This window comes from Notolabrus celidotus, chromosome 6 (assembly GCF_009762535.1).
Source record: "Notolabrus celidotus isolate fNotCel1 chromosome 6, fNotCel1.pri, whole genome shotgun sequence".
Taxonomy (NCBI): Eukaryota; Metazoa; Chordata; class Actinopteri; order Labriformes; family Labridae; genus Notolabrus; species Notolabrus celidotus.
Genome location: NC_048277.1, coordinates 13,060,096 through 13,087,771, shown reverse-complemented (window position 1 = coordinate 13,087,771; position 27,676 = coordinate 13,060,096). Strand labels below are relative to the sequence as shown.

Here is a 27,676-nt window from a genome sequence, read left to right as displayed (position 1 = left end):
GTCACTCACCACCATGCCTGCATCATTTTTCCATCATTTGATGTTCTAATTAAGTGTGGACGATCAAGGAAAGATGTATTGTAAAGTAGATTAAACAGAAGATCTTACAGAGTTATTTGAAATAGAACAGGAAATTGTACTTCAGAAATAAGAGAAAGACTTCAATGAGTTCAGTTACCTTTCTCATTTAATCAATGCATCAAACTAGTTAAATGAGCAGAGACTAATTTTAAAGGCTATTGTAAGGCTATCATACTATTATTATTTTTCAGAGAGTTCTCAGTACTTACAAGTTCTCTCCTCAACAAGCCTCCCATGACCTTTTAACCAGGAGTTAATTAGTCTTTTCATTAAGTTTGAATGAGTTAATTGATTAACGAGAAATGGTAACGGCTTTATCTGTAAACAGCCTCTCATTTTCTTTCAGTCTCCTCCTCTTCGACTCCTCTCTCATCCCTCTCCCTTTATAACCCTGATGAGGTTTCCAACACATTAAGCTCTGAACTCAGAGAAAGAAACGAGGCTTGTTTAGAATTCCTCTGGGCGTTTTAATCAAAACCACAGAAAGGAGCTTGGGTACTTGTTGCTGGCACTCTCACATCTCTGTATTTTGATCTTGCCCCACTTACACTGGCCGTTCTTCTTTTCTTGATCCACTTCTCCCTTTATCTTTTCTTCAGAGTGGCAGAAGGAATGGCCCTATCCCTCCTTCAAGGATCCCTTGTGGCCTGACAGCCCTCACAATAAGAGCCATTAAATACAATGAGAGAAAAAGACGGCGCTCCAATTTAAATCCCCTCCTCCTCTGCCTCTGAACATCATTATGGTGTTAGACGTGAGCAAGACAGATACACAGATAAAGAAGGGAGAGAGGAGAAAGAGATCGATGAATGTGACACTTCAAAGCTCCCTGCAGCAGTAGCACTTGAGGGGAACACTCAGCCCGACACTCTGGTTGCAAAGTTTGTATGTACAGAGCTCTGCATGGCTTAGCATGCCTTTGATTGTCTTATAGAAAAACCTTCATCACACTGTGGCGAGGAGGCAAACAGAAAGTGAAATAAGGTGATATGGGCCTCTTTACAGACTTTACACTGATGTGTAAATCCTCCCATATTACTATGCAGTGTTTATGACAGCTTTACATCAAACAAATGGGAGGCAGTTTTTTCACCTTTTTAACTTTCTAATCAAGAGTTAGATTAAAAAGTAATCTATGACATATCTGCACATTTTTTAACACACACAGCACAGGCAACATTTTCTAAAAGTCCAACACTTTTCTGTATAAGTCTATCATGTTTCCATTAACAGTACTGACACTTTAATAACTATCTTTGAGTATCTCTCTAGCCCTTTTCACACATGCAGTCATGACAATTTCTTGTAAATTTCAGGACCTCTACAACTTTCCAGAGTTGTTACTTAAACAGTATGACGTTTCCTGTAAACAAGATAACCAAGACGGCAATCAATGTATTTTTGAAAGGCTAAACACTTTGTATGTTTATAGGGGATTTGTGATGGTTGATAAGCCTAAAAGACGGGTTAAGCATGCTGTGTATGTGTAGTGAGTTCCCATTTTCTGGTCCTGGAACCTTGAATATGACTTACCTCTAATTCTGCACTGAACTGTATTCAAACACATCAGCACTGAACTGAAAGTACCACACCTAAACGGTTTTGGTACGAAGTGTAACTTCACACTCCTATTAGTTTATATTAAACAGTCAATTTTTAAGGTAAAGTTCTGGCAAAAAACCTACCTTTTGGTGTATGAGTCAGATTTTGCAACAATTTTCCTCACAGGTAATCGGACAACTGTCTTTTTTTTTTTTCAACAGATATCCAATTTTGAAAATGCAATGTAACAGCTGTTTCTGGTTAAAAAATAAGTTAGGTTTACAGAAAAAGGTCTATGTCTGTAAGGATACTTTTTGTAATTTTGCCAGAAGCTATGAATAACAATCTGAGCCTAGCAGCGGAAAAATACAAGCTCTATCAGTGGGCATACTATAAAAATAAAAAATAAATAAAAATCACAAACAAAACAACTACACCTTCTCTCATCACTGGCCATTGGAGCAATGTACAGGAGCAACCCCAAAACTTAATTCATTCAGACTTAAGAATAAACTCCAGGTTAAAAAAAAGACCTGAATTACCCTGTAAGTGGTCAACAAAAAGAATCTGAAGCATTGCTGAATGCAAAGCAGTGAAGCTGTTGCATTGTGCACAGTTGCAATTTCTATAAAGAGTAAGTCTGTTGAAAGTGCTTAAATGTGATGTGGAATTGATTAAGATATTTGACAACACCTGCGTTTTAAGTTCTCCTCTGTCTCACTTTGTCTCACTTTATCTGAGGAGGGAAATGAAAATGAGGGAATCTCACCAAAAAGCAGTTTGTCACGTAGTGTTGCCCTTCACTCCTTTCTTTCTTTTCCCTTCTCAATCAGCAACTACAAACAACAAAGGCAACAATTATCTGAACACAAAAGAACATAAATGGATAGAGTGATGGATGGATTGGAGGAGGTTCTTTAGTAAACGATGGGAATGATGATTTGAGGAGAATGTTGCTCTATCCGACATATGGAGAAGTGGAGGCCTGGCTGGGCTAAAGAGCTTTTTCATGATCTTCACTCTATCACAGGGATTAGAGATGTAGGGAGGGTAGGCCACACACACACGAACACACACACACCTACACAGACACAGACACACACACACACACCTACACACACACACACACACACACACACACACACACACACACACACACACACACATGCCACTTTCTCACTCACTCTAACTTTGCCGGTTCCTGCCTTCACCAACCAGTGAAGTAGACTTACGTCCATCAGCATTTCGCCAAACATTTTTTGAAAGAATACATTACCCAGAAATTAACAATGGCAGAAGTAAACACAGATCTGAATTCAACTCACATCACAAACAATCACAGAATAACAAAGGAGTTCTCTTTCACTCTCTTTGTTTCTCTTAAGAGATGATCAGTAGAGCCTTCAGGCAATAGTGAGATATCAAATTCCAAAACATAAAATCGGTTTATCCATGAATCAAAGTGGACGCTAAAGCCAAAATTAAAGCTGGGCCCTGATTCTAGGATACGAGTCTTCCAGAGATGTCGGACAGATGTCATATGGACAACCTGAACTGAAAACATGATGTCTCCAGGAACAGCTGCTGTCAGCCATGGAGACATGAAAAAGTCTTCACTGCAGATAAAAAAAAGTCAGTGTTGAGTTGAAACAAGACAGGAGAATGGAGCAATATCACAGTGGATGAGATCATCAACATTTTGCATTTATTCACATTTCCTGCATTCCTTATTCCTACTACTAAAACTGTCTTACAATACGAACAGCCAAATCTGTTTTGTTTTTCTGAAAGCTTCTTAATGTAATTTGTATATAGATGTATCAAGGGTGTTGCTGTTCTTTCACAGCATAGGCATAAAAGATAGATTGCACAGTACTACAGTACATCTTTCCTGTTGTACAATATAAACCTTCATGTAATGTTGTTTTAAAAGTTGTGTTCAGCTTGCAGACGCTTCACCATTACCAGGCCTCAGCAACACGCAGATCACCTGTTATGATCACCCAATATCAAGTGATACATCTCAAATGCAAGTTGTGTTAAGTGGGTGTCTTTGTAAGATGTGCTGCTATTGAATATTGTCAAAAAATCTGATGGATACAGGAAAAAGAAACCCTAGGACACTGGGCAGGCCACCGTGTGTTTGTGTGTGTGTGTGAGGGGGGGTAACAACTCAGCTGAATAAAGTAAGTTGAGCAAATTATAGTTGTGAACACAGATTATAAAATAGGTTTGAGAGCAAAGAAAAATATAAAGATAACATAATATAATATAGAAAGGTCAGTATATTCTAATATTTTCTTTAGACCCCATTCCTGATGAACTACTGCTGACAGGGTCAAAAGTATCCATTCAAAGGGTGGTAAAAGAGTAAATACATCAATATAAATTGACATACACAGCACCCTGTCACAGTTTTCAAGGTCTCTATGTCACAAGTTAGAATTCTGAATTGTTGCAAGTTTACTGTACTGGTGCAACAAGCTTATTTTGAGACGTTCATGAAGTTTTTGTGTTGTTAAAGTGAGTTCAAAGAGAGAGGTTCACTGTTGGGCCAAGATTCATGATGGTAATTTAAAATGTATATTAAAAAATTTAAAAAAGTGTTCTCAGTGTTCACAGTTGTCTGCAATGAGAAAAAAGGAGCATCAGAAAGAAGTTTGAGGTTTTCATGTCGAGTGGAGACAAAAATACAGTGAAATAACAGTGAAGTTTGATATTTGCATTTGACTTTGACAAGCATTGGAGCATAAAAGCACCTGGACCTGAGGGGCAGAGATTTACACATGAGCTCTCCTCGTCTTTCTCTAGACAGACCTCCATGAAATCACCATTTAACTGTATGTGCTTCTGTGTGTGTGTGTGTGTGTGTGTGTGTGTGGGGGGGGGGGGGGGGGGGAGTGTGTGTGTGTGTTCATGCTGGTAATGCCCATGGTAAATTGATACCATTACTGTCTGGTCGGTGAAAAAGGCAGAACTAAAGACCATTCCTGTGTCGCACCACTTGCTGTTGATGTGCTAACAGCTTCTGTTTCTACGTCTGTATCCCCACCTCCACCCCACTTCTGCTGCCACCCCCCTCCTCCCTTCCTCAACCTTACCCTCTCTGCTGGCTCTCAGACCTAGCCATGTATGACAGATATGGTTGATTGTGAGCAGATCAGAGCAGATCATTGAGGTGAATGGCTTCAGTGAAACCTCTCATTCAGCTCAGAGTCGAAGCTCTCAAAGGAGCCCTGATATGGAAAAAATGGGGATATCCTCCTGGCTGTTCCTTTATTCTCGTCTGTGTGTGTGTGTGTGTGTGTGTGTGTGTGTGTGTGGGTGTGTGGGTGTGTGTGTGTGTGTGTGTGTGCGTGCTTGCGTGCGTGTGTGTGTCTGCGTGCATGTGAGGGGTGCTTTTGCCACTGACTTCAGTCCATGTGAAATTATCAGACAAAGCTGAAATAGGAAGTCAAATGAATAGCACTCACGCTGGGCACCATGACCATAATCTGATGTGTGTGTGTTTCTGTGTGTGTGTGTGTCGTGCACACTCACTGTATGAATAAGAATTCTTTGACACAGTCCTAAAACAGGAAATGAAAATGTTTTGATCCTCTTGTTTTGTGTGCTGGTTTGGTTCTGGAGTTTTCTTCAGTGGACACGCTGTGCTGCTTGTGCATTCACTGGTGATTTTTGGTGAGACTGTCACTCTGCTTGTAAAATGAAAAGTGTTTGTTTTTCTCAGAATGGATATTTAAATGAGTGATTTCAGCAATTTGAATATCTTTAGTGTGTAAAACCACTTGAATTTCAGAAGACCTTAAACTCCTGGGGTTTTAGACCGCCCTGTTTATTGTATGACCTTGTACTAATAAATAATAATGATCTATTTCATCTATCTTTTAATAAAAGACTTGAAATGTCTTACATCCCATGGTATGCAGTATGATGTTTAACTCTCCAATGAATGCCAAAGCCATGAATTAACTGCCCACATAAAGCTTTTAATATTGTATTGTATTGTGTCAGGGAATTTGGGTTAGCTGGTCTCTATCAGTGTATTAAAAGCAGATTGAAGGCATTGTAGGAAGATGCATCAACCTTGAGATGCTTTGACTGATGACTTTCTGTTATGTGATCCAGGATATGTTGTCATGTTCCTTTAATTTGTGTTGTATGTCTGTAAATTTATTGAAACATGCTGCTAATCTTGGCCAGGTCACTCTTGTAAAAGAGATTATTAATCTTATTGAGGTTTTCCTGGTAAAATAAAATTTAAATGAAAAATAGAATATATTCATACAATAAAACTCAATTGTAATCAAGATAAATTATGTATTTTAGCCTGCCTGCAATAAACCTAAAAAAAGCCACAACTTTGAATCGCAGCTGGTGAATATTAAAAGAAAGCTGTCCTAGCTTCACGGCAGCTATTTCTATACTCATTTGACATCCTCTGAAAAGCTCCTAAAAAGAGTGGTTTGCTTTAAATCACACTTTGTGCCTACTAAGTAGTAGGAAGATAATTGTAAAATTAATTAGCCAAAAAAGTCACACTACAACTGTTTTTTATCCCCTTTCAAAAAAATTAATTGCCATGTGGATGTTACAGAACCTCATGAGACGGCTAAAAATCTGATCAGGGACAATTCAAATTGATGAAAAATTAAACAGGATATAAATAACATACAGCGCTATCTGTCCTTGACTTTCTTTGTATTAAGTCATTATATCCCTTACACCAGCAGCTGAGTAGAGGTTTACTGACAGGATGGCAGCAGTCGCACACAAAGATGATACGTGGGTGGCCAACATATTTGACAAGCAGTTTAGCAATTGATTTATTGAATCCATACTTGACTGCCATCCATTACGCTGATAGATGCTCTATGTTTCTACTCCTCGCATATGTGTTGCAAGGACACTGTGCTTTTCATTGAGGTTGTGCTCACCCAGTAGGGGTACCAATCTGCCCTTACCACCCCTCTCACTATACATTTTCCCACTTGTTAACTTGACACCCGCCCAAAAAAAAAAAAGACAGCACAAAATATTATCTATAAGCCCATATTAACAATTTAAAGCAACTCTTCCCAGTGTCTTGAGTTGGGAATCACATGAATGCAAAGAAATGTTCTTACTCATCTTGACTTTTAAATGTATTATTCAAGTAAAGGCTGCACTGCTTCATCAGTATCACAAGGTAAGATTTATCCAAAGAATAAATTATCCTTCTAAAAGAGACATGCACATTCAAACTTTACATATTTCATTTTTTTTTGCCAAACTCTGAATAGCTAACTTTGGCATGAGTTAAAATCAAAGGTAACATGCATACATGTAGTTTGCATTAAAATAATGTCAAAAGTATAAATCAAAGGTGGCTGATTAAATAGACTACATCTTTTCACAAATGCAGGAAAATAGGAGTGCATTACAAAATGTGCATCACGTTTCAACAGAGTGCATAATTAATAAGCAATCACTGACATCAGCCTGATTAGCTGCACCTATATGCTTAGCTCGTAAGTTGGAGTTCAAACTCAAAGTGATTTGGTGATATTTTAGTTATGTTTGACACAAAGTGCATATTATTTTTGAGTTTTTTTGACGGAATGAGCCATTCAAAGAGCAGTGGTGTTGTTATTTTTCCATCATACGGGCAGCAGGAAGCAGGAAGATGCTGCAGCAGTTTAGCTACAGTATGCATAAAGGGTCAAAATAGATTGTATATGAAAACACTTAACTAAACAAAATTTCGGACCTTAATCATATCAAAATGAATGCTTTAATACCAATAGCTATGGAAGACTATATTATTGGTTAACATTTTCTTAATTCTACAGCTACATAAATAGTTCATTCAATCCCCTGTTTGTTAGTGCTTCTATGGTACTTGTATATTACAGTCACCTTCTTGTCAAATTAACATTGTAGTGAATATTCTTATTCATGGTCAAGTTAAAACATTGGCATGCTGGTCCGTAATAAATCACATTACACTAAATACCTTGGGCCCGATCTACTAAAGGTTTGCTTGTATAAAAATACGTGCAAACTTGATAGCACACGCAATGCAGATGTACTAACCGGGAGCACCAAGGATTGCGTCTGTCAAATGAGCAAAATAGCACTAGCAATCCATTTAACGTGTTTGCCTTCATGAATATGCAGAATATATGCAGATTATCAGAACGCGCAAAATACTGAGAGGAGGAGATGCAAATGTAATAATTAAGCACACGCAATGTGATTTATCAAACCTGAAACAGATAGCGAGCGGTGTTTTTGCGTCTATATTTAGCACGATTGAAAGACAGGTGCAAATTGGCACAGTGTTACGCACAAATGGCTGCAGTCAATGTGGTGAGAAGGAGGCATAGGTGCAATGACAGACAATGGAAAGAAAGAATCCTCCGTGCACGTCTCAACATTTTTGGACTGCCAGAAATAAAAATAGTAGACATATCATCTATCCAGCAATGCCATTTTTGAGCTGCTGGATTACCTAATTAAGGGCTGATTTGGAGCCAGTCACAGAAAGGAGCCATGCCATATCTCCTATGGAAAAACTCCTTGCAACCCTGCATTTTCTTGCATCTGGATCATTCCAGCGCACCATCGCAGTTAGTGCCGGCGTCTCTCAGTGTCCACCGTGCATAATGAACGTTCATCTCCTGGGCTCTCCCCTCCCTCTTCATTCGCCTGCGGCTCTGTTGAAGGGCCACTGCCACTGAATGACCTCCCAACTGTGCCAGGGCATTGACGGCCATTGTCAGCCCAGACACAGCACTGACCGGCTGCCCCGTGTGCGCAACCGATGTGTTTATTTGCCTCCTCCACCAAGACCTCCAACCCCATGACCACTTCTTTTTTCGTTCACGGCCACTCTGCTCTCTCAAACTCTCCATGGTGACAGCCGGTAGAACACGCAAAATCCTCATTTAAATAGGGCGGTTCGCACCACTTTTGCACTTGTTATCAATTGCGCACGCAGTCATAGTAGATCACCTGCAACACGCCCACTTATAGCATGTGCAATATTATAGTTTTCACACGCAAATTAGCGCTCGTTATTTGGGATTCTAAGAGATAAGGCCCTAAAACAGTAAATTGGGAAAAAGAGCCTACTTATTTGCTTGATGGTAAGTTAGAAAAGGAGAAGCCCATTAGGTGTTCTGCTAAGTGTTTGCTTCATATCTGTCCTCTTCACCTAGCTAAATCTAAAGTGTCATACTCTCTAAATAAATTCATCCTAAAATGATATTAAAAATATCTTCAATGTTGTGAACCAATTTAGAATGCAGAACAGAAACAAATGTTTTTTTCCTAGTGTCAACAGGCAGAAGTGAAATATGCCAGGCTTCTCACTGCAGATTTATTTGATTTCTCGTGTGGGATGAGGTTGTCCCTGGCAGCACTTTGCTGAATTATAATACCAATGCTATTGACTATTAACCTTTGAGATTCTATATGATGATGGAAGAAAATTAGACATGTCAAAATAGAAGCAATGTGATACTTATCTTCTATAAAGCTATGGAATAACCTTTTTAGCCAAAGAAATATCTATGTTACTTTGTGCAGAGAGCAACCCCACTGGAGATGTGACAGATTTTATTTATTTCTATTTCTCATAGCAGAACTCCTGCTAGTCAGATTATATGAGCAGCAGATCCCTGACTGGGTCAGATCTGACTGGATTAGCTGCTTCCTGCCTTGACACAATAGAGTCCACCAGGAAACCAGATCAAACCCCACACACGAGTATACATGTGCAGACTGTGCATATCATAACATGTGCGTGCGTGTATTTGTGTGTGTGCATGCAGGGAGCAAAGAGCCAGGCTAAAGGGCCGAAAGCCAACAAAGAACAAGAAGAGAGAAGCAGCAGGAAGCTGACTAGTCACTTTATCCCTCTCACTCTCACTCTCTCCCTCTGCTTGGGCAGACGGAGGGATCAAGGGAGAAAGTTAAAATCAAAGGTTGAACCAGGGATTAGCCCTCAGCGGAGAGGGGTGGAGGACCAAGATGATTTTCAATGCTCAGATTAGATTGTCTGTCTACTCCATGGTCTGTTTTCCTAGCTGACCAAACTTCACAGCAGTTTGAGATATAGTTCCAAAACTGTGTATCCTAATGCATACATACACATCAATTTTACTGTCCTTTGTGTCAGCATGAAATTTATTGTAATGTATTTCAGTTGGACATATATTTTTGGACCTTTAACATAGAGCCTATATTCACATCAGTCAGCAGTTGGCATTTTATATTGGTTGCATGAATGTTGTGTTTAATGACTTGTGACTGGCAGTCTTAATGACCTTGGCCACTTTTTGTGTCCCATGTGAAACTTTTTGGTTACTTTTTGAAACCATAACACATTGATTAGGCTGAACAGAGAGCCAGAAAACCATTGTTTACAGTTCTTGCTACAGATTTTGGAGGCAAAACCCAATACATTGTGTTACTAAACTAAAACAACCTTTAGATATCCTAGCTTTATAGCAGACATTTAAAAGAAATCAATATTCCTACATTTGACATTTATTTTATTGTTTTCAACATTTTAGCTAATAACAAGTCACCAAAGAGTAACAACAGCCACAAAAAATCAGAATAAGACTTTTAGTTTTGAGTCTTTTGAGCAAAAACAACATGATATGAAAATATACCTCTTTCTTTAAAAAAAACTGTAACAGAAGCGCATAATTCGTTCTTGCTGTAGCCATCACACACAGACCATTACAATTAATGTCTACTTTCTGCTCATAAAGCTAACTTACAGTAAGTCTCCGACACATTGCATACTCATTGTGTTTGGTCAATAATTCATGAGCTAGCTTGAACACACTAGTAGAAATTTAATTTGCTGATTCATTTGGAAACACTTATTACCTGCTAGACTTTTGAAAACTGTAAAAGAAGGAAGTAAAGTAAAGTCATGAAGGAAACACAACCTTGGTACATTGGCCAAACTGTTGGCCAAATGGGTTGTGTGGCCATCTATTCTACAAAACCTGACTATTTTTGTCTTGCTTTCATAGGCACTAGATATGCCTCAAATTGGAATGTGTTATTTTGAAATACCTGCTGGCTAACGCCAAAAGGAATAGTGGTGTTGGTGAATTTGCATCCTTGAATGCAACTGTGTTGGTTTTGTAGATTAATTGTTTGTTGATGAAACTGTTTTAAGAAAGGTAGTCAAGCCAGCAAAGCAGCAAAACAGAAGTAAGAAGTCATGGTTATTTGAGCATGCTCATCACAAAGTCACAGAGAGAAGATCTCAGATAAGTGGTAGATTCAGCAAAGAACTGCCACAACTTCTTAAAAGTGAAATAGAAAATGTGTATTTCTGAGAACACACGTGGACTTTTGTCATGATGATTACAGCCAAGAACAATGCTAGAAACAAGAGTTAATGCTTGAATAGTGTTGTTTAGATTTTGTTAATTATTTAATCAGTTTTGTAAATTGGTTAAGCCCAGTAAATTTAGAAATTTTTGGTTTCACGCTATTTGGAGGCTCCATACACATGATCATTTTGAAATTCCATACAGGAAAAAAAAACATCATCTACAGGTGCATCTCAGTCAGTTAGAATGACATGAAAGAGATATTTTTTTAATTTTCTCTTGACAAATATCCCACAGATTCTTTACGGGGTTAAGGTCAGGTGAGTTGGCTGGCCAATCAAGCACAGTAAAACCATTTTCCAAAACCATTTGGTCATAGTTTTGGCAATGTGGGCTGGTGCTCAGTCCTGCTGGAAAAGGAAATCAGCATCTCCATCAAACTTGTTGGCTGGTAGAAGCATGACATGCTCTAAAATCTCCTTGCAAATGGCTATGTTAACTTTGGACTTCATAAAACACATTGGACCAACACCAGCTGATGACATGTCACCCCAGATCTTCACAGACTGCAAAAACTTCACACTAGACTTCATACACTTTGGATTTGAGGCCTCTTCACTCTTCTTGCAGATTCTAGGACCTTGATCTGCAAATGAAATGCAAAATGTTCTTTCATCTAAAAAGACGACTTTGGACTACTGGACAAAAGTCCTTTTTCTCCTTCGCCCAGGTTAGAAACTTCTAATGTCGTGTCTGGTTGGGGAGTGGATCGATTTTAGAAATGCGACAGTTGTAGCCTCTTTCCTGAAGACGTACGTGGTAGCCCCTGATGCACTGACACCAGCCTTGGTCCACTCCTTGTGAGGGTCTCAAAGTTCCTGAATTGAGTTTTCTTGACAATCCACTCAAGGCTGCGGCTGTACATAATGCTGGTGCGCCTTTTAATACCACACTTTTCCCTTGCAGTGAACTTTCCACGTATATGCTTTGATGCAGCACTCTATGAACAGCCGGCCTTTTGAGCACTGACTCTCTGTGGCACACTCTCCTTGTGGAGGGTGTCGATGATCGTCTCCTGGACAACTGTCAGATCAGCCGTCTTCCCTGTGATTGTGGTTAAGTTTACTAAACTAGACCGAGAGATACACCGTGTTTATGCTGTTTGAATAGTGATTACATCAAAATCAAAATGACATATTCAAATTTTTTTTAATTTATTTATTTATTTATTTATTTTTGAGTCGGAGGCTATTGTTCAAATCAATATACAAAAAACTCAAACATTTTAGTTTGCATGTAAAGAGTCCAGAAACCTTTTCATTTCCACTGTCCTAAATAACTGATGCAAAACATTGAACTTTTTTACCATATTCAAAACATTTTTTGATGTTCCTGAAAACACTGGGAATCATTTTTCAATGTAATTTCTTCTTTGATGCTAGAAGAGAGGTTTCAAGGGTTAAATCTGTTGAATCTTAGATTGAGTTTAAGGTTGGGGGTTCACACCTCTGACCTCTCACTGGCCTAATCTCTCTTCAATCTACTATGTATCTCACTCTCAATAACTGAAATAATCTATTTTCTTCTGCCTAGATTTTTCTCTTATTAGATATGGCAACAAACACATATTTTTTTTATAATTATCATTTTATTTTCATTTCACATTTAAATTTGTATTCTCCTTTTTTTAAAACAAGGGCTCTTTTAAGGGCTTTGCACATATTATCTTTTAAGTGTTAGCCTTTATCGTTGGTTGTGATATTCATTTTTTATTTTAATTTATCATTTAGTTGTGTCTCATGATTCATTTACCCAAAGTAATTCAAATTTAAGCATACCACATTTTGAATGAATATATTTGCAATAAAGTTGACAGACTTTTAAAGAAGTGAATGTAAGAGGACATTTGTTACAAGTAGAGTTTCCATGGTATTTGTTACGTAAGCATGCACTGGAGATCTGACAATGTGGGAGATGTAACTGTGTCACGCTGTGTTGAAATGCCATCACATAAATGATTTCAATCTGTGGATAAACAGGGGTACGCATGATTGTACTGCAACAGAATCTCTCTGTCTGCTGATCCGTGTGAGAACGCTTGTCCCTCAGCATATGCATATATAAGCCTACTATGCACTTTCAATTACAACACTGTTCCTGTTCTTTCTCTGTCTCACACACACACATACACACACAGGGACACTGAAAAGGCAGAGTCCCTTTTTCCCTGTTATGCAAATAACATCAGCCCTTAAAACGGTTTGAGTGAGAATTAAACGTGAATTAAATGAGGCTTGGCTCTTTTCTCTCCATTCAATCTGAATAAGGCAAAGTCCCGTCACCATGGGAGATCCCCACGCCGTTGCCATGCCTGTTATGGGATTGACAAGACGAGAAGTGACATAAATACCGTGGCCGGCGTTCAATCCAATTATGTGGCGTGGCCCGCCTCAATACCTGCTAGCCATGCAGTGCTGTGCTGGCGTCCTTGTATTCAGCCTGCCTCAGAAATAAGAGTGCTCGTATTCATCTTCAAGCCCAGCACTAACCTTGGTCTCTTCACCTCGGCTGGCTCTGAGACTTTGCCCTCAACCCTACGCTCAACCCATCAGTCCGGCTTAATACAGGCCTTTGGACAAGGTGCTTCCCCAGGCTCTCTAAAACCCCACGGGCTGAAACAAGATCCCTTCTCAACCACGAAAGGCCTCAATATAGCACTGGGAATGAATAGCTATTGACATGCACACAGTATTAAAGCAAGAAGTCTATAGGAAAGATTCTATGTTGTTTCTGCTGAATCAGCACACAAACCATGGACAGTCCTCATTACGTAACCATGTCTTGAACCATAGGGAATTACTGAAAGAGGAATTCCTACACATTTGAACCCTGGCACGATATTTATATATTTTGAGACTCTAAATGATCAAAATAATTTGGAATTGCTGCTGCTTGGCAGACTGTAATGGCTGCAAAGGTTTCTCTGTACATCCATTACTTTGTCTGACAACATTACAGAAGACAACACTACAAAGCTTTTGGAATATATACATATAAATATTGTGTTGAAACTGACCATTTAAAGGAAAAACTACACAACATCTGAACAATCTAACTGAATCAGACAACCGTAGACCAGCAACTCCCATGTTCTGCAAGGTAAAACAGCAGTTCTTGTCACTGGACTCTTGCTTTTCAAACAGTATAATTCTGAGCCTGTCAGTGGCAAAATCAAGCACTTATAGTGCATTGTATGCATTTCTACACAACTGTGGATTATATTACAGCTGTGACAGCCTAAAAAATATTTTCAATTGATTAAAACAGCTGTCTGTTGCATCCTAATTTCTGCAAGAGAGGAAGGCTGAGGGAGCTTCAGGATTGTAATGCTTATCTCTAAAAGCTCTTGGTCCACAAACATGCATATTGTTTCCTCTGGTCCTGAGACAAGGCTACATCCATTGCATGATCTATAAGAACAATAATAAACAGAGCTTAAGTGAAGCAACAGGTTGCTGTTAGCACTTGGTCACTTTTTCTTTCCCCACTCCAGTAACAAAAGTGACAAAAATATAAACTGGACCTGACAACCAAATCGGTCCCCCTCCCTTCTTCCTCAGCAATGCTTGGCTTGTGTTTGGGCCCCAGAGCTCATTTTAACCACAGGCATTTACAAGCTCCCCTCTTAACAACCTGCCAGGTGCTTTAAGCCTCCTGCTGAAGGGCCGCAGAACGTTATGAGACTCCAATAAGATTAGAGCAGAATGGGCCGTGAATGGAAGAATGGAAGCTCTTATAATGGGAAAGATTGTTAGCACAGCAATGTGTCGCTCTGAGCTCCCATGACCAATCTACAACTAATGAGCATTCAGCGAGCGTGCTCTATGTCACAAGTGTCCTGATGGGGACACTGAGGCGAGCAATTTCTCATATTTGTCAGCAGCACAGGCTAATCGCTTCGGTCAAGTTTTACTTTTATTGTATGAACTCAATATACGAAGGACGCTCTCACGTTCTCACAGTGTTTGATGAAAATTCATGGGGCTGCTCACTGGCGAGTGAATATTTTACAATGAGATTTTCATTTAGGCATCAAGAGATGCCTCAAGGTCATTCCCTAGTTTACTTCTATAAACTTGAAAGTTAACAATCTTTTGCCAAGTGACTAGGTATGAAATTGCAAACAGTTATACTTCCAAATTTTGGCAGAAATTCTCAATTAATGAATCCTATTTTTTCAGCAAACAGAATTCAGTATCTTAGAAAGTAAAATAGCACCTTGAATAGAAATAAAAGTTTGAATCTTCTGCCATACAACAACAGCTGTGATGCTATGCTTTGAGCTGAATGCTAACATCAGTATGCTAACATCCACAGCTAAAGTTATGCAACTGTTAAACCATCCTTGTAACGGCCTGTCATGATCTGTAGACACGTATTGGATTTGAGGTTGTTTATATGGTTGACTTAAAAAATGTGCCTTCCCATCTCTGCAAGAGAAGTTAAGTGTTCCTGATTGGTCCAGACGAGTTAGCAAGTTTTCAGTGCTGAATTAATACTGTTATTAGCATAATTTGTCTGGTTGTTGGGCGGTCAATTATTATAATCGATATTTCAACTGATGACCCAAGTTCTACAGAACTTCAAGCAGGATCACAACTATTTCAGAGCAACCAGTAGCATCCGTGGTTGCAAGCTCTTAAAAAAATGTACTTGATGTCATTGGTGGAAAAGGTGTCTGATCAAAAACCAAAGACTTTGACAGATTCTTGACCTCATGACCTCGTGGTGGTGCTAGAAAAAGAGAGAGGGGAGGCCTAAGTTGGAGGGATTCATCATCTGTGACCTTAAATGTCTCTGCCATAGCACCAAGACATTGTTTCGCACACATTTTTTTTTTTACTCGGATTGTTGAAATCTCTGAGCTGCTGGTTCACTATAAATTCCAAAATGTATGAGTTTCATCTGTCTGGGCACTAAGTGCATTGAGGGCAACACATACTCACTTGCACACACTCACACGTACAGTCTTCCACCCCACAATGAGGAGCTTTATCCCCGTGCCTGGTCTCTCTCTCCCTCTACAGAGCGAGGTGATGTTTAATGGAAAACTAATATGGCTTTAATGCTTGTCGTCGCACTTCGACACTGAAGGCCCCACTAATCCACTCTGTTCCACACTGCTGAAAACAGATGCCCGAACAGAGACACTGAAAGAGAGAGGGAAAAATAGAGGAGAGAGAGGAGATGCTACTGGCTAATGATTCACTTAGCCTAACTTGGACCTAAATAAAGTAGCTCCACATTTTACATTTTACTATAAACTTGGATCAGAGTTGAGCCAGAGAAAAAGTGTGAAGCCACAAAGCAACATCTATATTCAATGTGTGAAACTGCATATCCATAAGAATATACAAGCCTTTGTCTTTTTATATATTTTTTTAATTGCTAGCATCTTGTCTTCAAAACTCTAAAAACAATCAGCGAAACACACATCTATCATCGACTATACTATTTAAATCATTCATGTTAAATTCAGAGATAAGCAGACTATGAACATGCTTCTGTAATGTTTGAATATTTACCAATCCTTTACAACCAGGCTTACCCAAAAACAAAGTTAAGGATCTCTCATGTTTCACTTACAAGTTATTTTATACAGCATGGTGAAAATGAGTCTACTGTTCAAAACAATGGGTGTTGGGGCCTGTGTACACTAAGAGCCTTTTTTTCCACTGCCATTGCTTATTTTCCTCACAAGACTCAGCTTTTTCATCACTTTCAGTTAAAAATAGTTCAAGTTTTGAAACATTGCTGCACTCATCAATGTCACTTTTCCTTCTCTGACCAATCCAAATCAAGAAGGGGTGGGACATCTGGTGTCAACTCTGTCAACAAAAGTGGATGCTGTTAATGCTACAAAGTGATCTCTAAATATTTCATTGAATTCCATTGCAAAGAGCAAATGTAAAGAATCCAGAGCATTTTACAACAGACTTCACTGTCACTACAAGGAAAGTGAAAGTAATGTAAGAAAACTTCTGGTAACTTAGCAACTGTTAGCATCAGAAATTCAGGTCCGAGGTGCTGCCAGCGCAAAACAATATCTTCTTTGCAACAATTGGTATATGATCAGTTGCTGCTCAATATTTATCAGCTCCAACTTCAGCATGTTTGGATAATACGTTTGGAGTTACCGTAGCTTTCTGTGCACAAACAAGCAAAGAACACAACAGACAACTGGTGATATGTCTAGCATAGAGCATCTAGCACTTTTAACTTGCATTTGGGTGCAGTTCTGTAGAGCAAGGCAGACACTCTAATGCAGAAATATATAGTGCTCACAACAGCGGTGGCCACTAAGACGTAGCTATGTTGTAGAGTCAGTGTAGAAGCTTAAAACTCCCCCCTAGCTCACATATTACTCTCACTGACTCATATCCAACTCCCTATTCCAGCTTGAAACAAAGTTTGGCTAAAATTTGGCCAGAGAAACACATTAGTTGAGCTAAGTGAAATGTTTGAATTGGAAAAAAGTTCTGTCAAATTAACATTTAGATCCATTAGCATGCTGTGTCAACTAAATGTCAATGTGAAATATTAGGTTGAGTCCCTTTACTAAATAAAGTTGTTACCTAACTTTTTCATGTTTTGGCCCACACAATCTTCTACAGCCCTCAGATATACATAAGCTGCTGTTCTGACTGATAATTTGATATTAAGTAGGTTTAGCTGCGTGAAAATGAAGGTGTTTTTACATTTTCACTGCAGAGCTAAATCTTTATAGAATCAAAATGTTCTTACAGGCTGCGTCACGCCTTCAGTTTTGGTGTGTTTTGCTTTTCACATCAGTGTTAGTTTGTTGACCTGGAGGCTTAGAGCCATGACATGAGTCTTAACTAGTTATCATGTCCCAACAGACATAGTCTCAGTTGTTTTCCCTCTTTGCATGTGTAATCGATTTAAGCAGTAAGGTGGGGAGGGTTCATGTTGTCAGACTTCAAGAGGCTAATAGCTTTAAAATGAGTCTTAACTGGTGTTTAATTCACTAACAGCTGTTGTGCTGGTTAAGGATAGAGCGACAGGCCGGTCTGTCTGTCAGACCAGGAGGAGAAATTAGTTCTGCTGATGCCCATATTCCCTCCCAGAGAGCCATCTGCTCCACTTCAATACAATGGAGGGATTTTCTGAAGGAATAAAATGCTTTGAACGCAACAATTTCTCTCTCTCTCTCTCCCTCTCTCTGTGAGTGGGCTTTTGGTTAAGGTGTCGTATTTCCCGGCAGGACAGCCACTCAGTAAATCTGCAGCACATTTAATGATTGGTTCCTTTTGTTAGAGAGAGGATCGTTTCATCAGGATGACTTCCAAATGAGGAGTTCAAAGGAGTCAATCAGAATGAGAAGCATTTAAATGCATATAGATCTGAGTCAGAGGACAATAAAAGCAGCTCTGTCCAGTTAATAGAAATTTAATGAAAAATCTCTACTGTTTAACATGGCTGGTTGTGTGGACTCAAGGAACAGCACTTGCTATATCTTCGTTGCTAATAGGGATCCAAACAAATAAATAAATATATATATTTCTTCTGTTTTTTACTTTTTGTGCTAACAAGGATCTTGATTTTGATCAGCTTATGTTAAATTCCTTAATTACTGGGGCGCTGGTGGCCTAGTGGTCTAGGCGCCCCACGTATCGAGGCTATAGTCCTCATCGCAGCGGTCGCCAGTTCGACTCCCGGCCGGTCGACCATTTGCTGTATGTCTTCCCCCACTCTCTACTCCCCATGTTTCCTGTCTCTCTTCAGCTGTCCAGTCAATAAAGGCGAAAAAGCCCCAAGGAAAATAATAATAATAATAATAATAATAAAATAAATAAAAAATCCACCATGAACTCTTAGATCCTCTGCAGTCAATTAGTAAACTTTTCCAGCCTTTATTTGAAGATTCTCCACCAAAATAGAGAAATCCATCCCTACAGCTTTAACACACACGAGCACTGTAACATTTTAAACAATTGAGATATTTTTTTCCCATTTGCTTTAACTAGATGTGACTCCTCTCTGTTATCTTTCACACTTAATTCTCAACCATAAATGTGTTTTCCCATGTATGATGTATTTTATAGTTCTTCACATAAAATTGTTCCTGCTTTTTGGTCCCTGTTATGTTTGTTTTTCTTCCACTATAACTCTCCTTTTAACAGTTTTCATGGGGACTATGTTGTCACTGAAAACTGTTTGGATTTAATTATAAAATCATAATGATATAGTTTTAATTTTTCAATACACTTTTTTTTTTTTGACGAAATGAACATTTAAACAAAACACATCCCTCTGCCGTTCATCTATAATGATCTGTGGAGGGGATGGGGAGAATAATTATACTGTTTAATATTTGATTCTATCATCTGAAGTAGTTAATACATAAATGTACATAAATCACCAGAAAATATAAACCTGTGTCTGTGAACACCAAAGGGAAGAAAGTAGCACATGCTGAAATGCCATTAGTTACAGGTCTTACTGTGTATCAGGGACTCAGATCCAGCACCCCTCAAGGCCCAGACCAGGTCTTCTTTTAAAGATGCTTTGTTCATCTCTCTTCATCTGTCAGGACACCAACACAGCAGCTATCTGTTCTCTGTTTTTTGGAGAAGGTCAAAGGTGAAGAGTCATTGAGAAGATATTTTTTGAAGTATTAAGTCAGCCAGTTGATTCGTGCTCAATGACAATGAGCTTAGACGCATGTCTGTTAGTTTTAGGTTATAGTTGGAGCACTTTGGCTTATACCACAAATACGAAGTGACAATTCTGAGACAACCTCTCTAATTTGTCCTGCATGTATCCAGAAATTTAAAAAAATGCTACAACTCATTAATCACAATGTTTGAATTAAACAATGTATATTTAAAAACTTTAACAATCTAACTGATATTTCGAAATTGTAAAAAGAAAACGTATACAATTTCCCTTTAGACTATTTCCATTTGTTTTAATAAGCATTGAATTCTAAATTCAGTTTAACAATCTTTAATGGTATGTATTTTTAAATCCTTTTTTTTCTCATTTTTAATGAGTAATCTTTAAATCATTCACAAAGTTTGATTTGTATTTCTTGTATTATTTTCATTGAATCAATCTGCAGATGTAACTTATGCTATTGCGTTTACCCTGTGAAATAGAAAGAGTGGTAGGCCTACAATTCAATGCAACAAAATATTTTTAAACAGATACATTTATTGTAAAATTAAAAATACCCTATCAGCAATGATAAAATAGCTTGTTAGAAATTCCCATTGACTGACTGCTAACCTTGAAACTTACAAGTTAAGAAAATAATTCATAGGAAATAGGTTTTGATTACATCATCAGTAGAAAACAAACAAGAAACAGTTGAAAGAGGAAACGTCTCTCTTTCAAATGTCTTCATTTTCAAGTAATGCAGCAGTAGAATGGTTTTCTGTTTTCTTGTTGGGGGGAGTCTAACTGAGCATTTGCAGAATGAGCGTCATCAATCAGTGTTTCTGATTAGAGGAAAGAAAGTTGTTGCAAGTGTCTCCATTTCTACAGCAGTCACATTGTATTAGCAAATGGCTAGAAACTCAAACTCTGGGTCAAACTAGTTTATTTGATAAAAATGTGAGATGTAAAACCATGCTGCAACCGTCCCCAGTCTCCCCTAGTGTAACTTTAAAATAATCACCTGAAAACTGAAACTAGGACATTTTGTATGTTTTTTTTGTTTTGTTTTTTATGCTCAGGGAATAGTGTATTTTCCCCCTCTTTTTGTGACCTCTTCTTCATTTCTCCCTTATTCAAGTCATCAGGAGGCTTTCACTGTGATCAAAGGCATCTCAACGGAGCTGACTTTAAGTCCCTCTCCCTTTAAATCGTTGTGAGCGGAAAGGGTCGTAGACAGAATGACCGATAGAGTCTTACTTGAAATATTATAAGTGGCTAAAATGTAACTTAGGTGAACTATCAACTTCAATCGATAGACGACATTCGGGCCTACAATACCAACTTTGCTGAGCAGCTAGAAAGTTTAATTTTCATCACATCCAGAAGGATACTGATTGTAGTCGCTCCATAAGCTCCTGTGCAAACTGACGCTGATTTGACAGACGTGGAGATCCGGATCAAAGAGCGGACTGACAGCGGGTGCTCGGACGAGGTCGTTTCATGCTAAACCGGATCAGACCAAGCAGGCCAAGGCCACATCAAATCAGAGTGTATATCTGTGGGGGTCCTTTAATTATTATTATTATTATTATTATTATTATTATTATTATTATTATTATTATTAAAACGGGACTAAAAAAAAAAGAATAATTAATTGACAGTAGGTTGATGGTCGTTAACTGTAGATTTTCTTTGAAGACACATTTATCTTTATGTCTTCACTCTAGCTTGTTCCTTGCTGTAAAATGTGATGTTAATAACATCAAAATTATGAAGAGGCAAGTCAAATGTACCTTGGGCGCAACAGAGATGCATAGGGCTCGTGCACCCTTTCTTCTTCTTGTATTTCAGAAATTAGTTTTAGCCTTCTGTACTATCAAATAATAAGAACAGATGAAACCAGTGGGCCACGATAGTCTCAAGTTTGATTGAGCTCCAATCCAAATCAATGAGAGGACCGCTGACCAATCCCCACACCCTGAACTCTGCCTTCAAGCACGCGGAGAAGCCTCGCGCATCGCTGATAGTTGAACTTGTGCGCGTGCACGTCTTGAAGTGTGTGAGTGTGGGAGTGTATAAAACCTTTCCTGCAGGACACAGAGCTCAGAGTGAGTGTGTGTTTTTGAGTCCCTCTGTATTTTCTTGAAGTAACAGAAGAGGACAGTTTTCCAGCCATGATGTTTCCCTGCAGCGCTCTGCCGCCTCCTCTCTGCCCGGCCTTTCTGCGTCCCCCTGCGGGTCTCTCCTCGCCCCTGACACGTTCTCTCCCTTCGGGCTTCCTGGTAGAGGACCTCCTTCGGTTGAGCCAGCCTGTCAGTTACATACACCGGACCGTTTCATCAAGAAGTCCCGGCGAGGTGTTCTCTCTCAGCCCGGGGCCGGGCGTCTGTCCCCGGGTGTTGGGACCAAGCAGAGAGCGGTCTGTGCTCCAGAGCTCCAGCCAGCCGAGTCACATCAGCCCCGGGTCCCCACAGACCGCATGCCCTGACTCAGGATACCTCAAATTCGGTGTCAGTGCGATACTGGCCCCATCCACGCGAAGCGGTGAGTGACTAGAACGAACTGGATGATGATTAACCTGTATGTATTTTTTAAGGTTTTTTCCTTTAAAAAACATTGTTTTTTAAAGACTCAATAGAAAATAGTGATGCAGCCTAATATGAATGACGATAATTTGCTATAGTACCATTAAATATTAGTACTAGTAGCCTATTAGGTCCATTATTGAGTTATTATTGAGTTGTTGATGTTTTTTTCTTTTTTTTACAGTGGACTATATTTCGTTGTCTTTATCGGTCGATTTAAATCAGAAGCAATATTATGTTATATTCTAATATTATATTAATATTATCTATCAATTTTATACATGATTATTGTGTCTTGGTCATTTCAACCTGCTTAGTGGTAGCACTAATATGACGGTGATTTATGTTATTTTGTGCTCCACAGTCCACAGTGTTCAGACCAAGTCGTTCCCTTTGCCTTTCTTTGATGGAAGTCTTCATCCTTTCATCAGAGCTTCCTACTTCTCAGGTGGGTGGATTAAACAGTGCTGAACATCTAAATATCAGTTTGCTAAATTACACATGATTGTTGATGGAGGAATACAAATCATACCATTTTAAGAAGAATCATGATTTACAATGTAACCAACTTGTAATCACTGTACTGTTTATTTTTAAACAAATGACAGGAGATTATGTAAAAAATTTAGAGCACAGTATCTTGAATTGGCAGTGGGTAACATACATGCACAGTTAGGATTATTGTGCCTATGTTAGATTAATGCATTTATACCTCACTTTCTGTGCTTTAGCTGCAAATTAAAAAAAAAAAAACTTTTTTGGATAAAAACATTTCCCTGTATAGCTTTTCAGTTTTTAGTAACTATATATTTTGGATCTCTGATAAGAGCCTTGTTCATGTTATTTACTACATTATGTTTAAATGTGATACCACTTGCTGCGTATAAATCTTAAAAAGGTTATTTGATGCAGAAATGTCCCCTAAATTAGGTAGAAATAATCACAATCTTTAACAAAAATTAGGAACTTGAGGTACCACCATTTAATTTATTTTTGCTTTTTAAAACATTACACATCAACTGAGTTTAGGATTGGAATTCAAACTGATACGAGTGATGCATAATTTTTTCGTTATTTTCTGGTGTATCTGATTGATTGAATTCAATTTTAAAAGAAGTGTGAATAGTGAAAGGTGATCTCATACAAGAGACTTTTTCATAAGAAAAACAAGAACATTGAACAGAAGACTAGATAATCAGGCTCTCTATCAATGCAAAGGCAGAATTTAAGATATACAATTAAAAAATGATCTATCTATATTATAAAATTACATTTCATACAGTAGGGGGGCAGTTCTTATATCTTACATTTTGGAAACATCCGTGTATACATGAAAAATAAGAAAACAGCTCCATTTCAAAATGTATGTAAGTATAACTGTATTAACTTTGACAAGTTATGTGTTTTTTAATAAAAATACACTTATTTATGTTACACTGGCACACCAGAAGGATGTGAACCAAATATACTCATTTATTGAGTCATTTAAGAAGCACATTTTAACAATTTTGCCAAAAAATTTTGGGTTAGAAAATTGGGTTACATTTCCCCCCCCCAAAACAGTCGGTTTCTCTGTATGGTTTACTTATTTAATATTTTTTGAAAGTACTCTTCAAACCAATAACCTACATCAAAGCATTAAAAGCCTGGGCTAGTTTGCAATGCCTGTCCATTGATGGGCCTCAAGGAAACACATTAAACTCAACATCAAATAGACCTGAGGAGGTACCAAACACAAACCAAGCAGTATGTAATGGAAACAGAATTCAACATTAACACATATGTACTATACAAGACTCAAACTAACACACCCTTAAACAGGATGCACCCGATCATGCACACAGATCAGTCTTCTTCAAACCAGTTTGATCCCAGTTACTAATTTGTGCGTAACATGTTAAAGGTTTTTTTTCTCAGACCTGGATAAGGCATCGTCTAAATTATAAAGATCTGGATGATAGTTTTCTCATAAATAGACAAAAACACTGATAACATGACCCCCTCGTAGGTGTAGATCTTCAGCTCAATTGTGGATTTTACAGCTTCTGAGATTAAAAGTGAAAACACATTTCACCAGCTAGTGAAGATGATGAGGTCTCTTTAGTATGGGAATCCCCCTGGTCAGCCTCAGAATCAGCTCCGCCAATTTGAAGGCCTATTTAGGCCACGCACTGACTGCTGACATTAGCACCAGTTGTCCTAATCTACAAATTAGTCCAGTTCGTCACGCTCTCAACCTATTAGTGCCGTTTGTCATGGTCTAAATGTGAGGCGGGCATCTTCCCAGCTCGGGAACTCAGCGCCTCTTCACACCGCCTTCGTTTTCCCACCAAGCCCCCTCTGCTTACCCACAAAGCTCCCAGCACCATGACCAAACGGAGCTGAAACCACACACACACACACACACACACACACACACACACACACACACACACACACACTCACACACACACACACACACACACACACACACACACATTCCAGGAGGGTCTTACAAGTTCCTCACTCAATCTTAAAATTGAGCCTGGATATCATTTCATCATGTTTTTCACCATACTCATCAATACACAAAGACGATCAGTAACTATTTGTGAATTTTTTAGACTCAACATCTGTGTTGACATGATGTGTGAGTGTGTGTGTGTGTGTGTGTGTGTGTGTGTGTGTGTATGTGTGTGTGTGTGTGTGTGTGTGTGTGTCTCAGAGCTCACTGTGTCCTCTGAAGCTGAAGTGAAGACTCTCCAGCAGCTCTACATTATACTGACCTGTCTTTAATGGGTCTGTAATATACTGGCCTGTCGACGGCCTTTTCCACTCAATTCATTACAACACAATCACCTTTCTCTGTGCATTTGCAGCCCATACAATCCCTCTTCATGCTTCATTAGATGCAGTGTGAGTGCAGCTTTGGAGAGCCCGTCTCATTAGCATAGGCTCTGTTTCCACTGGCCGACAAATTGGGCTTTTAAACACCAGATTTCAGGCAGAACAAGTATATTATGGAAGGCCTCAGGGAGCCTGAGTGTGAGTGATGCTTTTCTGAGAACACTTCACAAAAATCCAAGTGGTCAAAGTTTTACTGAATGAAGCCTTTTATAAATAAGAGACAAACTTTTATCCATATCCTTTTTCACCTCATTCAATGTCTTCCTGATGGGTTTAGGGTCTCAATCTTTTTCAACACACACTAATGTTCATATTGTAAATTATTGTCCCATGTACAGCCAAAATTATTATAAAAATTATATATTAAGGGTATATAAAAGTACAAGGTAATTATTTTGCTGGGATACATTTTTGGCTCAGAAAATTGTGTAAAATCTTTCATTTGCAGGAAAATTTCTGTTATATGTTTCATAATAATAATAATAATTCATAGAATTTATATAACGCTTTTCTTAGTACTCAAAGTCGCTTTACATAAGATGAAAACTAAAAAAAAGAAAAAGAAAATAAAACATAAATAAAAACAAACAAAACAGGGACAGAGGTGGGGCGGGGGGAGAGGTCATGTGTGGTATGCTTTTTGGAACAGGTAGGTCTTGAGGTGGTTTTTGAAAGAGAGGAGAGAGTCAGAGTTGCGCATGTGTGGAGGGAGAGAGTTCCAGAGAGTGGGGGCAGTGATGGCAAAGGCTCTGTCCCCCAAGGTGCGGGGCTTGGACTTGGTGATAGGGGACAGGAGGTTGGCATCTGATGATCTGAGGCGGCGAGATGGGGAGTGGCATATCTCCTCTCCTTTTAGAAATCCTTTCTGATACTGGCTGTGCTGACTTTATTTTTTTTTAAGTATATAATTTTGGTCCTTTATTTTGAAAAACAGAAGAAGCTGTAATTTCCATCACACTACAATAAAGGATTATTTCATGAAAATAAGTGACATATTCTTCTTTCAAAAATTAATATAATGTTTGGGTTAGAATTAAAAAAACAATTATGTCTTAATTCAAGAAACTTAATAAATAAAGTTTTCTCACTCCATAGGTAGATTATTTTACTCATCACAAGCAATTAACGTCTTCTCTTTGGCTTGTAAAACTTGAAATAAAATGTTTTGTGGACTTGTCTGGTGACTGTAGCTTATATCAAGTCCAGTTCAACATCTTTTTTCAAGAAGTCAGACAACACCAGTTGCTTTGTTTGGAATTTTTGCAGTGTAATTCAGAGTATGCATTTAAATTCCCTACTTTCAATCAGAAAAACCTACAAAACTAATTTCAAAATAAAATATTTTTCATCATCAGAACACATCACAACAAATTTTTCCAGTGTAATTTTCGAAATCAGACTAAGGTATGGTGACTATTAAAAATATTGTTAATACACTGTTTTAACAAAACTGTGTTTTGTCCTTCCAGCCTCCTCCTCTGTGGTTCCTGTCCCAGGCACGTTTTCCTGGCCTCTGGCCCCCAGAGGGAAGCCCAGGAGAGGCATGCTGCGGCGGGCCGTGTTCTCAGACCTCCAGAGGAAGGCTTTAGAGAGAACATTCCAGAAGCAGAAATACATCAGCAAACCAGACAGGAAGAAACTCGCAAGTAAACTGGGACTGAAAGACTCCCAGGTACATAACTGAATGCTCTCTCGTTTACTTTATTCATTCAATTTAATATATGCTCATTTGCTCCTAAATCAACATTTACCACCTACCAATATGTAAAGACTAAAGAATACTTTTTCATCTTGCCTGTAATGAACTCAAACCAGCTGTGACCATGCTCCCAGTAACTCTGTTTAATAATGTTTTATCTTGTTCTTTCTGAAGGTGAAGATCTGGTTTCAAAACCGCAGGATGAAGTGGAGGAACTCTAAAGAGAGAGAGCTGCTGTCAACAGGTGGCTGTCGTCAACAGACCCTCCCCACCAAAACAAACCCTCACCCAGACCTTACTGACGTAGGCAGCACTTTCTGCCAGATGCTGGACAGGACTGAACCCACCAGCCAAGCACTGAAGGACAGCCAGGAGACACATCATCACCAACACCACCAGCATCAGCATCATCATCATCACCATCATCACAACCCCTCCTCTCCGTCAGAATCGAGCAAACAGTCTGAGTCTGACAGTGAAGAAATCACAGTCTCGTAAAGACGTGGACACTGTGGGTCTAATGTAAATATCAGAAGTTCCTGACTCCTTAAACAGTGTTTCCCCCTCAGTGCCATATTTCTGTACAGTGTTGTTTATATTACTCTCAGATGTAGTTCAGTGTATCTAGATATACTAAATGAGGTATACTGAGCTGTGTTAGATATTTTAAGATTGAAATTTTCAAAACTTTTAAATATAAAAATAGTTATTTTCTTACAAATTGTATTCTTTATATTTTCTAATAAATCTTGATATAATACATGTGGAAAGTGTTTTTTTTCAATGTTACAATCATTATGATATGATATGATATGATAAAAAAGATGGTTTAAAAAATAAAAATAGAATACATTCTG

At 38.6% G+C, this 27,676-nt stretch overlaps 1 protein-coding gene and 1 long non-coding RNA gene across 2 annotated transcripts; one reads left to right on the top strand and one right to left on the bottom strand.

Moving 5' to 3' along the window:
• Nucleotides 1-639: 639 nt before the first annotated feature.
• Nucleotides 640-21,632, bottom strand: LOC117814605. Its single transcript, XR_004631600.1, has 4 exons — nt 21,443-21,632; nt 19,492-19,608; nt 2,393-2,459; nt 640-811 (listed from the first exon to the last, which is right to left on the bottom strand). It is a non-coding gene; the product is annotated as an uncharacterized LOC117814605 (long non-coding RNA).
• On the top strand, nt 21,516-27,584 carry LOC117814604 (homeobox protein DBX1-B-like). Its single transcript, XM_034686051.1, has 4 exons — nt 21,516-22,193; nt 22,599-22,682; nt 26,590-26,792; nt 26,994-27,584. The coding sequence occupies exons 1-4, from the start codon at nt 21,824-21,826 to the stop codon at nt 27,315-27,317; spliced, it is 981 nt and encodes a 326-aa protein (XP_034541942.1). The 5' UTR covers nt 21,516-21,823; the 3' UTR covers nt 27,318-27,584.
• Nucleotides 27,585-27,676: the final 92 nt, after the last annotated feature.